Raw genomic sequence first — 14516 nt, 5'->3', positions numbered from 1 at the left:
GGAATGGAGGACATCAGCTATGAGGAAAGGCTACAAGCACTGAACCTATTCTCTCTGGAGAAGAGACGATTGAGGGGGGATATGATATCAATGTACAAATATTGTACTGGCGACCCTGGCATAAGGAACAAACTATTCAGAGTAAGGGAATACAATAAGACGTGTGGCCACTCACTAAAACTAGAGGAAAGGCGGTTTAACCTTAAAATGCGTAAGGGGTTCTTCACTGTAAGAGCGGTAAGGATGTGGAATTCTCTTCCACAAGCAGTCGTATCAGCAGGGAGCATTGATAGTTTCAAAAAACTGTTAGATGGTCACCTTAGAGACCACAACATACAGGGGTATACAATGTACGGTTAAAAGCAAACACACACACACACACACACATCATAGGTTGAACTGGATGGACTGTTGTCTTTTTTCAACCTCACTAACTATGTAACTATGTAACTAAGTGGACATTGATCCACGAAACCCGTAGAGTCTTCGGAGGCCAAGCTATTCTGTTTTTCCACCTGCGTCAATTATGTCAGCTGTTGTTGCAATTGGAAATTGTTATTATGAACTTCATGAATATGGAATGTTTACAATGATTTTATAATAAATTAGAAAATAATATGTACTTTATGTATTATTTCTGAAAACGTGACCTGCCTCATTTAAAGTCTCATAACCATTATAGTTCTGTTTGTATGCAAATTTGGGATGGAGGCATGTCACTGTGGATGCTGCTTGGTCACAACGTTCTTTTTAGGTACTCCAACAGTGAAATATTCCTGGCACAGCACATGCTACATAATGCTACATCCATTGAACATAATTTGTTGGATCCACTTATAATAGCAATAATGAAGCATTTTCTTTGGAAGTGTGGTAAGAGGTCAGTTGAATTCAACCCACAGTTATCTACTGTAACTTGACTTATCACTTCTTGGTGATCTGATGCTGTGTAGTTTTAGGTTACACTGTCCTGACATTTCCATTCACACAGAACTTTTTTCACTTGCTTTAGGTATATCCCGTGGGCCCAGCCCAGTTACCTTAGGATCCCAGGACACTCTACCTGTTGCTGTAGCGCTTTCAGAGTCTGTTAACGCCTACTTCAAAGGAGCAGACCCAGCAAAGTAAGTCATTTTCAAGGTTTAATTATTTATTATTCTACATTCTAGATTATTCTACATTAAAGGTATGTTTTGTTCACACTGCGATATTGTGATTAAAAAAATATTTATAATTTTCTTGCATATATTACCTTTTGTTTCTCTACAGATGTATTGTCAAGGTTACTGGGGATATGACAGTGTCATTTCCGAGTGGAATTATTAAAGTGTTCACAAGTAACCCATCTCCAGCAGTGCTTTGCTTCAAGTTAAAAAACACCAGCAAGCTTGAGCAAATTCTACCAAATACTCAACTTTTATACAGGTATGTATTAAGAATTCCATCACAATCCACACAGTATATATGTGATTATTTTTAATCCATTCATTACCATAACTGTTTTGTGCTGTCTGTTTAGGTCTTACTGCAGAAGACACTTTTCTGTTTACACCCTAAGCTTGAATAAATTTAGTATTTAAACTAGAACCACATGTAGCCAGTAAAATCAGAACTCCTGATCCTGCATGCTTGTTTCAGGTTGGTGATTTGATAAATGGTAGAGTATAGGGAAGAAAGCCCTGGAACATGCACTTTTAAAAGTAAATTGGCATTGATTACTGCAGTGTTTCTGTCCTAGCAGGTCTCTTTTAAAGCAGATCATCACTGCATCTGAGCACCAAGAACACTATTAATTTAATTTTCAATATTCAAAACAAACTTCCCCCCATTCATCCATGTCTCTGTGTTTTTTGTTGAGTAATCACTTTGAAAAACAACCCCCTAGCATTTCTGGCCGTGGCCATCGCACTGGCATACGGTTGCGGCACATTAGTACAGTGTGAATTTTAGCTGGTTGTAAGGGAGCATCCTTAACAACCAATGAGTCAAAAGGGTCTAAAATTCATACCAGACCCTTATCCGAGCATGACAATTCCTATAATAAAAATAAAACAATGTCCCCCGGTGTAGATCTATTGTCAATTAAGAAGCCTGCCGACACCGCCGACCCAGAAAAAAAATAAAAACAACTCCGCTCGCGCCGAAGGCTCCCACCCGTCTGCCTGCTCCGCCACCTGACATTTCTTAAATAGCTAAGGGGTGGGGCCATCTGGCCATGTCATCTGGTGGCACCGCCCCCTGGGATGTATGACATAATTTTCCTAGGCAAGAAACCTGGAAGTAACTGAAGAAATATATATAAAAAAAAGTTTACATAAAGTAAATATGATATACAGTATCTCAAATAATTGAGTACACCCCTCACATTTTTGTAAATATTTTATTATATCTTTTCATGTGACAACACTGAAGAAATGACACTTTGATACAATGTAAAGTAGTGAGTGTACAGCTTGTATAACAGTGTAAATTTGCTGCCCCCCTCAAAATAACTCAACACACAGCCATTAATGTCTAAACCGCTGGCAACAAAAGTGAGTACACCCCTAAGTGAAAATTTCCAAATTGGGCCCGATTAGCCATTTTTCTTTCCCTGTGTCATGTGACTCAGTGTTACAAGGTCTCAGTTGTAAATGGGGAGCAGGTGTGTTAAATTTGGTGTTATCTCTCTCACTCTCTCATACTGATCACTGGAAGTTCAACATGGCACCTCATGGCAAAGAACTCTCTGAGGATCTCAAAAAAAGAATTGTTGCTCTACATAAAGATGGCCAAGGCTATAAGAAGATTGCTAAGACCCTGAAACAACTGCAGCACGGGGGCCAAGACCATACAGCGGTTTAACAGGACAGGTTCTACTCAGAACAGTATGGCAACTGGGAAAGTAGGGACGCTTCTGGTTAAGGCTATCAAACAGAGTATATGTAAATGGGATAGCATAAGTGAATACTTGATTGAATTCTGAGTATAAAACACTCCACATGTGGGAAAAGGTCAAAGTTAAAAAACAGTTTATGGTTCAGTAAAAGCAACCATCGAGGGTTAAATTCGGCAATGGGTCACAATCAGATGGAATGCCAGGCTGAGCCTGTCTACTTGCCCTTCAGCTGCCAGATCACACAGAAAGCCGTGGAAACAAACACGTCAGCTGTAGTATCATCCAGGGTGGCGTGTGATCCTTGGATGGAACTGACAGCATACACCAGGATGGGGCCCGATGGAACTGGTGGAGGTGCAGGTGATGACGTCAATCACCTGCATTCGGGAGACTGGCTTAGGCGTACAACCACTGGTGGTGAACAGCAAGCCGGAAAGAGAGCGGTTCTGTCACCATGACGACATGTTTCATGCCTTCGTGCCTTGTCAAAGTGAGGTGACGGGATGGACTGATCTAGGTAATTTATAATAGCCGAAAGGATGGTCAATTGGGCTGTGTGAAGCTGTGAGTGAAGGGACATTCCCCAAAGGGAGTGTCATGGTCTGGGGCTGCATGAGTGCTGCCGCACTGGGGAGTTACAGTTCATTGGTGGAACCATGAATGCCAACATGTACTGTGACATACTGAAGCAGAGCATGATCCCCTCCCTTTGGAGACTGGGCCACAGGGCAGTATTATAACATATTGACCCCAAACACACCCTCAAGACAACCTCTGCCTTGCTAAAGAAGCTGAGGGTAAAGGTGATGGACTGGCCAAGCATGTCTCGACCTAAACCCTATTGAGCATCTGTGGGGCATCCTAAAGCGGAAGGTGGAGGAGCACAAGGTCTCTAACATCCACCAGCTCTGTGATGTCCTCATGGAGGAGTGGAAGAGGACTCCAGTGGCAACCTGTGAAGCTCTGGTGAACTCCATGCCTAAGAGCAAGGGTCTTCAAACTATGGCCCTCCAGTTGTTCAGGAACTACAATTCCCATCATGCTTAGTCATGTCTGTGAATGTCAGAGTTTTACAATGCCTCATGGGATGTGTAGTTCCACAACAGCTGGAGGGCCGTAGTTTGAAGACCCCTGCCTAAGAGGGTTAAGGCAGTGCTGGAAAATAATAGTGGCCCACATAATATTGACACTTTGGGCTTAATTTGGACATTTTCACTTAGGGGTGTACTCATTTTGTTGCCAGCGGTTTAGACATTAATGACTGTGAGTGTAAATTTGCTGTCCCCTCAAAATAATGAGTTATTTTGAGGGGACAGCAAATTTGCACGGTTATACAAGCTGTGCACTCACTACTTTATATTGTAGCAAAGAGCCATTTATTTAGAGTTGTCACATGAAAAGATATAATAAAATATTTACAAAAATGGGAGGGGTGTATTCACTTTTCTGAGATAATGTACTTTCCTATCTATTTTGCTAATGGTAGCAGCATGAGGAATAAAACTAATCAGTGTTGATTGGGAGAGTGAGGTTCCACTTTAAACTTAGGGAATGGGGCAGCACTGGGTGGTCAGGAGAAACACAGAAAGCCTCCTGCAGTGACGTGCAAAGAAAGACTCAGAGGTTTCCTTTCCACATCAATCGCACAATGCAGTGTGTGGCATAGAAATAAATGTCACCTGACTTCCAAAGACTTGAGGTATATTTGGAGGTAATTATTTACTATGTTGAGCATACAGTAGCTTTTCTTGCTATACTAAATGTTCGTGGATGTCTAGCAGTGGCTCTGGGTTTAATGACACTTTAAATGTCTGGAGTTTTGACTTGGGGGTACATTTATTGCAAATGATGTGTGATCTTACATGCACAGCGTATTTTAGGTTTTTAGATTTATGTTTGGAATTCATTATAAATTTTACCTTGTTTCCTTTCTGGACCTTTAATTTTGATTCTCTCCTATTTACAGTGATCCTTCCCAGAGCGATAACAACTGTAAAGACTTCTGGATGAATATGCAAGCAGTCACTGCCTACCTCAAGAAATCTTCTGAGCAGAACCCATCTGCCTCTTATTATAATGTGGACATCTTAAAATACCAGGTAGGGCGCATTGATTTCTTATCCATTCTTTGTCAAAATAATAGGGATGCACATATATAGATGAAAAGGGCATGGTGTTCTGGTTGTAGTCGCCAGGATTTTTTCTGATGAGCAGTGGTTTATCCCCTGTCTGTTGCAAAAATTGTTCGATGTGGAGGAAATGCTATTATATTCTAATATTAGACCTCATGCTGTGAAGAAAGAGAATATGGGGGTATATGTATTGTACTTGATCTATGAAGTTTAAACGGTATCAAACCCAAAAACAAAAATATACTATACTGCAGCACGTCAAGGAGGGTAGCTACTTTCCTACATACAGTGTGGCCATATAGAGCAAATGTAGCCACCCTCCTAGAGTTTGCTGGAGCAGACGAGATTTCAAAAATATTTTTCTGGATGTGCTGTCAGACCCTACAATTTAAAAGGACACCGATAGATCTAAATGATAGTGTTCTTTAACCATAGAAGATTTTATCCCCTTCCTGAGCAGGCCCTATTTTGCGATTCGGCACTGCGTTACTTTGACAATTGCGCGGTTGTGCGACGCTGTACCCAAAGGAAATTTAAGTCCTTTTTTCCCCACAAATAGAGCTTTCTTTTGGTGGTATTTGATCACCTGTGCGATTTTTATGTCTTGCGCTAAAAACAAAAAAAGAGTGACAATTTTGAAAAAAATATGTATATTTTTCACATTCTGCTATATGACATTCGCAAAAAAAAAATGTAAAAATCTAAATTTTTTATTATTTTAGGCCAATTTTCTGCTACATATTTTTGGTAAAAAAAATCGCAATAAGTGTATTTTGATTGGTTTGCGCAAAAGTTATTGCGTCTACTAACTACCGGAAAGATTTATGTAATTTTTTTGTTTTTTACTAGTAATGGCCGCGATCTGCGATTTTTGATTTTTTGCGGGAGTGCGACATTGCGGCGGACAGATCGGACCCCCAACTAATATTTTTGACACTTTTGGGGGGATTAGTGACATTACTACAGTAATCAGTGCTAAAAATATGCACTGTTACTGTAATAATGCCATTGGCAGGGAAGGGGTTAACCCTGTGGGTGATCAAGGGGTTAAATGTGACCCTAGGGGAGTGATTCTAACTTTGGGGGGGGGGGGGCAAGGCTTCTGAGATGACCATAGAGACAAGTGATCCTGTATAGCAGGATCACATGGGCTCTGTGATCATCCCAGGGAGAAGGACGGTTGGCTGTCTTTACAACAGCCGACTGGCCTTCTCTCTCAGCAGGGAACGATTGCGGATGTCAGACGGCAATCGGAGTCGCCTGACACGCATCGGCTTCCCCGCTGACGAGCGGGGGCAGGAGCGCACCACCGGCAGCTCGCACTCGCCCCCGAGACTCCCAAGAGCTAGCGCCGTACATCTACGGCGGGCGGTGGTAAAGCAGTTAACAGCACCCTTACCTGAATTTTAACTTCTTCAGATCTGCGCTATAGCCGAAGTACGGCCACAGTGCGGACTCAAATTTCTAGGAGGCCGTCTTTAAACGGCCTCCCAGTGACAGGCTCCCCACGCGCTCCATTTACCACGTGATCGGGCCATGCAATGAGAGATGATCTCATATGTAAACATATGAGATCATCTCTCATCGCCAGCTCTCTTCCTCACACGGAGACTGCAGTGTGAGGAAGAGGAGAGCCCGAACACCGGTAAGGGGACACAGAGGAATGTAATCAGGGCACTGATCACCAGTGCCCTGATTACAGAAGAGGGGAAATAATGCCACAACTGCCCACAGTGCCCGCCATCAGTGCCCCCCATCAGTGCCCATAGTGCTGCCAGTCAGTGCCCATCAGTGCCTGCTCATCTAGGCACTGATGGGCACTGACTGGCAGCACTATGGGCACTGAGTGTGGGCACTGATGGTGCTGCCCATAAGTGCTGATCAGTGCCACCCGTCAGTATCCATCAGTGTCACCCATCAGTGCCGCCTCTCAGTGCCCAGCAGTGCCACCTCTCAGTGCCCAGCAGTGCCACCTCTCAGTGCTCATCAGTGCCGCCTATCAGTGCGCATCAGTGCGGCATATTAGTACCTCCTCAACATTGCCACCTCATCAGTGCCCATAAGTGCCACCTCATCAGTGCCCATAAGTGCCACCTCATCAGTGCCCATCAGTACAGCCTATCAGTGCCCATCAGTGCTGCCTCATAAGCGCACATCAGTGAAGGAGAAACATTTATTTATTTTCAAAATTTACTCACAGAAAATAAGAAAACTTTTTTTTTTTCAAAATTTTCTGTCATTTTTCTTTTTTTTTGTAAGAAATAAAAAAGCCAGAGGTGATTAAATACCACCAAAAGAAAGCTCTATTTGTGTGAAAAAAATGCTAAAAATTTCATATGGGTACAGTGTAGCATGACCGCGCAATTTTCATTCAAAACGTGACAGCGCTGAAAGCTGAAAATTGGCCTGGATAGGAAGGGGGTGTAAGTGCCCAGTAGGCAAGTGGTTAACTTCACCCTTCAAATGTACCAACTAAAACTCAAAAACAAAACAAATAAACCTCAAAAGGTGGCCAGATTTGACATAATAGTGAGGACTAATCCTTTCAGAACAAGCTATGGAGATTTAATAGTGAGCACTACTATTGGAATCTCTAAATATGCCATGCATACAGCTTTTCCAACGTGTAGAAAAACTATTGAGCAGCAATGTAAATTAGGGAAGTATTTGGTCATGCTGGTATTGCCTTAAGAATGCTTAAAGACAAATTCCAGGTATGAATAGTTTTGGATAGTTACTTTGGTCCAGCTTGAACCAATGTGTATCTATGCATATGCCATACCTTATCCTATCAGAGAAAGGTTTGCATTAGTTAAGAAAAAGTGAAGTGTTCTCTGTTGGTTGGTGCCAGTACCATTTGGGCAGTCTCTTGTATTCAGTGAGCAGCAGGGCAGTCACTTGGCATGGAACCTGGAAGCTAGTGGAGATTACTGTAGCAGCTGTGCCTACTACAGTAACTTCCTGCTTCCAGGGGGAGAATGCAAATTTGAAACTAGTTGCAGTGTGCTGACGAAAACAGGTCTATCATTAGATGCTTTTCATGTCAAAATAGGTTACAGATCTGATTTTTTTTTTTTGTTAGAAAGCAACAGCATAAGCTAAGGTAGAGTGGACTCAAGTAGCTAAACTTACCTTTCCTTCAATGGTCTGCATCCCTTGCTGACATCTTATGCTAAGCACCAGTCTTTAGCTACCTTCATTGGGTGCTAGGGGTTGATGTCACTCATGCGCATGAGTGCAGTCTTTCCAGTACACAGGTGCTGTGCTAGAATGTAAACTGAACTGCGCTTGCGCAGCTCAGTGTACATTCTAAAGCAGACTGCAAACAGGCAGTTAGGTTTCTTTTTATTACAAGCGAGGAGACCGTGGATGACTCTTCTGCAATAAAGAGCCTGCCTGCACACAGTTTTTGACAGCGGGACCTTAGTTCTACTTTAAAGTGTAAGTTCACCATCACCCAGACCAGTAAAGCGGGGGATCACAGGAATCTGGTACAGCCGGACCAGGGAGAATGAGGAGGGGGTCCAGTGTAAGTGCACCTTACAGATTTTCTGTAAAGGTGAACTTACCCTTTAATGATTTGTTGCCAGCAACAGAAGTTCTGGTGTGACAAGGCCCTAAAGCTAAAATGTTAGTACTGTTTGCAGGGTTATTTTCAGTGTTTGTTCGCTGTGATGTCTCACGGCATAGGTAAAGTTTGTAACGTGCACACTGAGGGTTTAGACTGGCTGTGTTTCTTTGTTGGAAGGCAGGGTGTCTGTATCTAATTTACTGGATGTGGGTGACTTGTTAGCTGAAGTTCATACTTTACTTTTGGATTAAAGGAATGTAGCAGCAACTGTCATGATCAGTAAAATGTTTATACTGATAGCTGGTGGCATGATTATGAAGAGAGCTCACTTGTGTTTCTGAAGTGAAGATGGCTACTTCAGGATCCAGGTGGCAGGGAATTATTTTGTAGGAAGTCATGAAATTTGTGTATTTTTTTTGTTGAGTTGGTTTATTTACCTTTTGTGCATGACTAACGTGAACAAATAAGCATACTGATTACAGGGCTGGGCGATGTGCATTATATACATGATGCTGGTTTTCATGTAAATGTATGGTTGCAGTTATAGTCTAACAGAGATAAGTGAGTTACACAAACCCTTATGTTGCACGGAAACATATTGGTAACAGACTTTCATGTAGGGTACTGAATGGAATAAGAACTGCACTTCAAGTCCACTGAGACACCAGCAGGCTTACATGTAGAAGGCTTTTCCATTCTAGCTTAGAGAGGAAAGCTGCACATGGGCAGCCTCATCTGATAAGAACAGGACCAACTCACTGCTTGCTGTAAGTTTTGAACTCTATACCATTTGAGCACCTTGGGCGCTAAACCTGAAGGTTTCCTCTGTTTACAGGTTTACCTGACTTTCTATAGATGGCTGTTATGGTGATCACATGATCAGGGACAAACAGTGTGGTCCGGGAACAAGCAGCCCATGCTGCTGCAAGCTCCTACATTCCACGGTGGAATGTATATTCATGTTCCTTCAGCAAGGGACATCGTGTTGAGGAACACTATTATACAAATTGTGAATGGAAAGCTATTAAACTATACCTGATATAAGGCCGAGCAATTTAGAGTGCATAAGCAAAATTAAGTAAAAACCATGTCAAAAAAATTAAAAGATCCAGAGATATTGGCAGTTGACGTAGTGTGAAAGTCTGGACTTTTGCTTAAAAAAATGTGGCTCCATTCCACTCATGAGGGTGACCTCCCTGACCATAAAGACTGGAGAAAAAGCTAAATAATAAAGTGTTGTGTATTTAATGTTCGGAATGAAGGATGCCATGTAGAGAATTTGAGAACATTTGATAGCTTTTTCAAGAAAATTGGAACACTTAGAATCTGGTGCAGCTCTGCATAGAAAACATGTTGCTTCCAGGTTTTTTTGGTCAAAGCAAGTCATTTATAGCTTAACTATTCTAAGTCAGAGGTAATTGATATCTCCCTACCCAATGCAAGTCAATACTCCCTAAGCTGGCAAGCTGGAACTTTCATATACTTGGTAATCTACATTCCTACAGACCCTGCTCATACTTTTATGTTACACTACCTTTCGGTCTTCAGAGGCCTGCTCCTAATTCTTTCACTCTTGGTTGGGAAGGATGGCAGTCTTTAAGATTGGTATTTGACAGAGGCTAATATATGTTTCTCTTATGTCCTCCGACAGTCGCCGCCCACTCATACAGTCTTCACCAATGGGGTATTGACTTCATCTCCACAGGAGTAACTAGGCATAAGACTTGTTAAAAACAAAGCATTTACATAGACACACCTATGGGGGCTGTTCCACTGGTCCAATACCCCCCTGCAATCAGCCATCCCAACTCAGTTTGTCTTCTGCCTAGTTAAGGAGTAAGATATGCTTCCCTGTGCTGGGGCTACAGTCTCAGCCTTCTTCTTCTATTTTATGATTTTATTTACTGCAAATGTGTTTTTTCTTTGCATTACTAGCTGTTTATTTTGTCAGCGTTAGTTAGTCGGATCTTCGGATGAAGACGGCGTTTGCGGAGCTGGGAGTCGGACTGGTTGTCCTGGTTCTCCAGGACAGAGGGCCAGATGGAATCCCAGCCCGCCATCGAGCGTTTAGCAGGCTATGTGTTCGCCCTGGCCTTGCAAACTACCCATCCCTGTCCTCAGGGATGCAGCCTGTGAGGTGGCTACCTCACTCGGACGTCTCATTCACGGTTCTCCGTGTACTGTTAGCGTCCTGCGTTTTTTGGCTGACGGCACCCCTGCCATCTGAGGCTGGGCGGTTTCCCATGCAATGTGAGGCACCCCACGCCATTGAGTACAGGTAAGTACATTCTGTGTGGGGCCTCTGTCTGGGGCTGGCAGTCCTGTGTGTCTGTGTTATCCCCTCATGTCTGTGCGTTTTTGGGCTCCCTGATCCCGGTCCCTGCGGGGGTTTTCTCTCACAGTCGGTGCGCTGTGTGGGTTTCTGGGGGTCTCTCGCCTGTGTCACTTTAGGGTGCTTTTGGAGGTACAGACACGTGTGGCGACCGCTGCCGGGTTAAACACCGCCGGTCTGCCATTTTAGGTGTGGGCAGCATGTCTGGCTTCACTATGAGCACTTATACAGCATGTATGTGGTGTGTTTTTGGCGCCATCTTGTGTGTGGCTAATCGTTCATTCCGATCAAGTCGGCGGCCATTTTACCGAAGCCTCCCATTACTTTCTATTGGCAACCATTTTTCCTTAGCCTGAAGCCTCAGTTTAGCTTCTTGTGGTGACATCACTTCCTCCTTTTACTCAGGAGAGTTCAGCTGCGGTGGTAACACTTGTGGGGGTCTGTCTGCTGTCCTTTTACTTGTGCAATCCTTCTGGCTATCAGTTTATCCTGATTAGGGGTCTGTGTTTTCACAGTCATTGTAGAGGTGTGCTGCGGGGGTCCGCGGCGCGCTTAAAGGGCCAGTACCTTTAAAAAAAAAAGAAAAAACCTTTTTTTATATGGAATTTCAGGACAGCAAATTTCCCACAGCCCTGGTGGGGGATTCAGATTCCTCTGAATCCTCGGCTCTGTCTACTTTGTCTGCTGCAGTGGCGACTTTGGTGTCCAAAGTGGAGATTCTGATGACGGAACGTGCTGCCCGAAAAAGGCCTAGTTTTTCCATGTCTTCTGATTCTGAATCTGATATGGTTGCCGTAGGTGGCGTACCCCTTGAAGGGTCTTGCTCTTCTCAGTCTGAGGGGGAGGCGGAGGGTGCAGGGGTGGATGATTCCCCCCCTGGGACGGCCGAGGACCGCGCAGCTATGGATGCGCTAATTCTTGCCATTAAAGAAACCCTACATTTAGAGGATGAGCCCAATCCTCCGGGCATTGTGTCCTCTTTTGGTACACACAGGACCCGCAAGGCGGTGCAGGTGTTCCCTTGCTCCGCTGAGTTTCACGCTACTGTGAATGATCAATGGCGTCATTTGAAACGCACCTTTGAGGTGCCTAAGAGGTTTCAACTCCTTTATCCCTTTGCGTCTCCTACGGATTCGCGCTGGTGTGTGGCCCCTCAGGTGGATCACACTGTGGCCAGATTTAACAAGGCCACTCTGGTACCCACCAAAGATTCTCCGGTGTTAAGGGATCCTATGGATAGGAGAATGGAATCCCTTGCCCGCCATGCCTACGTGGTGGCGGGTTCTCTGCTAAAGCCTATTTTCTGTCATGGCGGATCAGGCTGTGGCGGACTGGACCAAGGTGCTAAAATGCACCCTCATGGCGGATTCCGCTCCTCCTACTACCGTGGCAATGGTGGACCAGATCTATCAAGGAGTCATGTATTTGTGTGATGCGGTCTTGAATGAGGCCCCATTAGCTGCACGCCTGTCCAGTGTCGCAGTGATTAACCGTCGCCTGATATGGTTGAAAAGCTGGTCGGCTGACCAGACTTCGAGAAAAACGGTGGCTGACATCCCCTATGCGGGGTCTTGCCTGTTTGGGGAATCCCTGGATGAATTGGTAAAAGGGGTCACTGGGGGCAAGAGCACTCTGCTGCCCCAGAATCCTAAAGGCAAGTTTTTCCGCGGTAAGTGGGGCCCCTCCTTTAAACCAAATCAGGGGTCCTTTCGTGCCTTCAAGGCACAGAACAAGGGGAAACCCTTCAAGGGCCAGGGTGGCCAGAGAAAGCCCTGGGCGGGGAAACCAAAATTCGGCCAAGCTGGTGCGGCGGCCCAGTCCGCCTCTGCCTTATGGGGCGCCCTCACCCGTTTCAGGGGTGGGGGGAAGTTTGCGCAGTTTCCTCCAACCTTGGCTGCTCCGAATTCCGGACAGGTGGGTTCAGGAAATCATTAGATCGGGTTACAAGATCGAATTCCTTTCGCGGCCAGCGGACAGATTCTTTCCCTCAAATCTTCATTTGACCCCAGGGCGGTTACAGGACCTGCATCAGGCGGTGCAAGATCTCCTCGCCCAGGGGGTGGTTGTCCCATGCCTCATCGGGACAGATTTCGGGGGTTTTACTCAAATCTTTTCACCGTTCCCAGAAAGGAGGGCAAGGTGCGTCCTATTCTGGACTTAAAAGCTCTGAACCGCTTTGTACACGTTCGGAAGTTCCGCATGGAATTGCTCCGCTCGGTGGTAGCCTTCCTGAGTCCAGGCGAGTTCCTGGCCTCTATCGACCTGAAGGATGCGTATCTACACATCCCCATTTTCGAGGGTCATCAGAGGTACCTCCGACTCGCTATCGCGGAGGAACACTATCAGTTTGTGGCGTTACCTTTCGGTCTCGCTTCGGCTCCAAGGGTGTTTACCAAAGTGCTGGCTCCAGTTTCTCCCAAATTCTCTCGCCTGGTTCCCCCACTTAATTGTCTTTGAAGATCCCCTCATTCATGGGGCCAGATCATGGGTAACCAAGTTGGACTGCGAGAGCCCCACATTTCTTTAGTGATCATTGTCTGAGCCCTATCCTATTCACCAGGCTCCCTCGCACCAGGAGGCATCCAAACACTCTGAGAACTCCCAATCCCTTGCCCAGTTTGCATGTACTCTTACCCATAACCTAAATAGATCTATTACAGAAGGAATGTGAAATATTGATTTGTTGGTATAAAAACCCACATGCATAGCATTTTGCGAACTCCCCATACCTGTTGGCACTGTAATGCCTCATTGGGCAGCATGCTACATATATGGGGCAGCTGTCCACACATAAAACTACACTTAATGTTTGCTATGGGCACCATAATCCTTAGGCGATGGAGGTCCTCCATTGACCCTCAATTCAAGGACTACATCACCAAGATATGCCTCCTAATAAGTATGGAAAACCTGATAGCCTACCTCCATAATACTTGAGATCATTACAATGCAGTATGAAGCACCTGGGTTATCTTTATGGTTATATAAACATTTCACTACTCCTTTCTTCCTACTCTTATTAGACCATATTTTGTCACTACCTATACTTTCATTTATAGTCATGTTGCTTTCTATGCAATCTGATCATTGGGCATTTAAAATAGTTAAAAGTCCCTCCTCTCATTTTCTGCATGAGTCTTCTGTCGGTAAACATGAGGACGTCTATGTGGTTAAAGTTTTGGTCTATTGAACCGGCACGTTATAAGCACCTCCTTTGCAAGCCATTCAAGGGGAAACATCTCTTCAAAGCTGTATACCCTTAATAAAGGCAAAATAGAATGTTTGTGATTTTGAAGAGGTGGTGCTTCCCCAGATCTGTCAATGTATGAGAATGGTAAAGCTGAGCTGGTGGGACATTTAATGTGTATCGTGGTGGCCGCCTCGCCAAAAGAAATACCATCACAGTATTTTTTGTTGAGACAGATTAATTGTTCCTGCTTTGACTGTACATTCAGTGGTGTGTAGTCTTTGCTTTCTTTTTCTTTCTTTCTGTGTACTAGGAGTCTGCACAACACTGCACACATGCAAAAGGCTTTGGCACAAAAAAAAAAATAGTAAAGAGAAAAATACACTGCAAGACATTCTTCCTCCGATCCTCTGTCA

General features: G+C 44.4%; 1 protein-coding gene across 1 annotated transcript in view; it reads left to right on the top strand.

Moving 5' to 3' along the window:
• FCHO2 (FCH and mu domain containing endocytic adaptor 2) overlaps nt 1–14516 on the top strand; it is a 316629-nt gene that overhangs the window by 270735 nt on the left and 31378 nt on the right. The window contains exons 19-21 of the mRNA XM_082267434.1: nt 1013–1124; nt 1270–1425; nt 4845–4977. Coding sequence (XP_082123560.1) covers nt 1013–1124; nt 1270–1425; nt 4845–4977 — 401 coding nt within the window. The remainder of the gene's footprint in view (nt 1–1012; nt 1125–1269; nt 1426–4844; nt 4978–14516) is intronic.

The sequence above is a fragment of the Pelophylax lessonae genome (genome assembly GCF_965119305.1).
Source record: "Pelophylax lessonae genome assembly, chromosome: 1".
Classification (NCBI taxonomy): Eukaryota; Metazoa; Chordata; class Amphibia; order Anura; family Ranidae; genus Pelophylax; species Pelophylax lessonae.
This window is presented reverse-complemented; position numbering and strand designations above follow the sequence as displayed.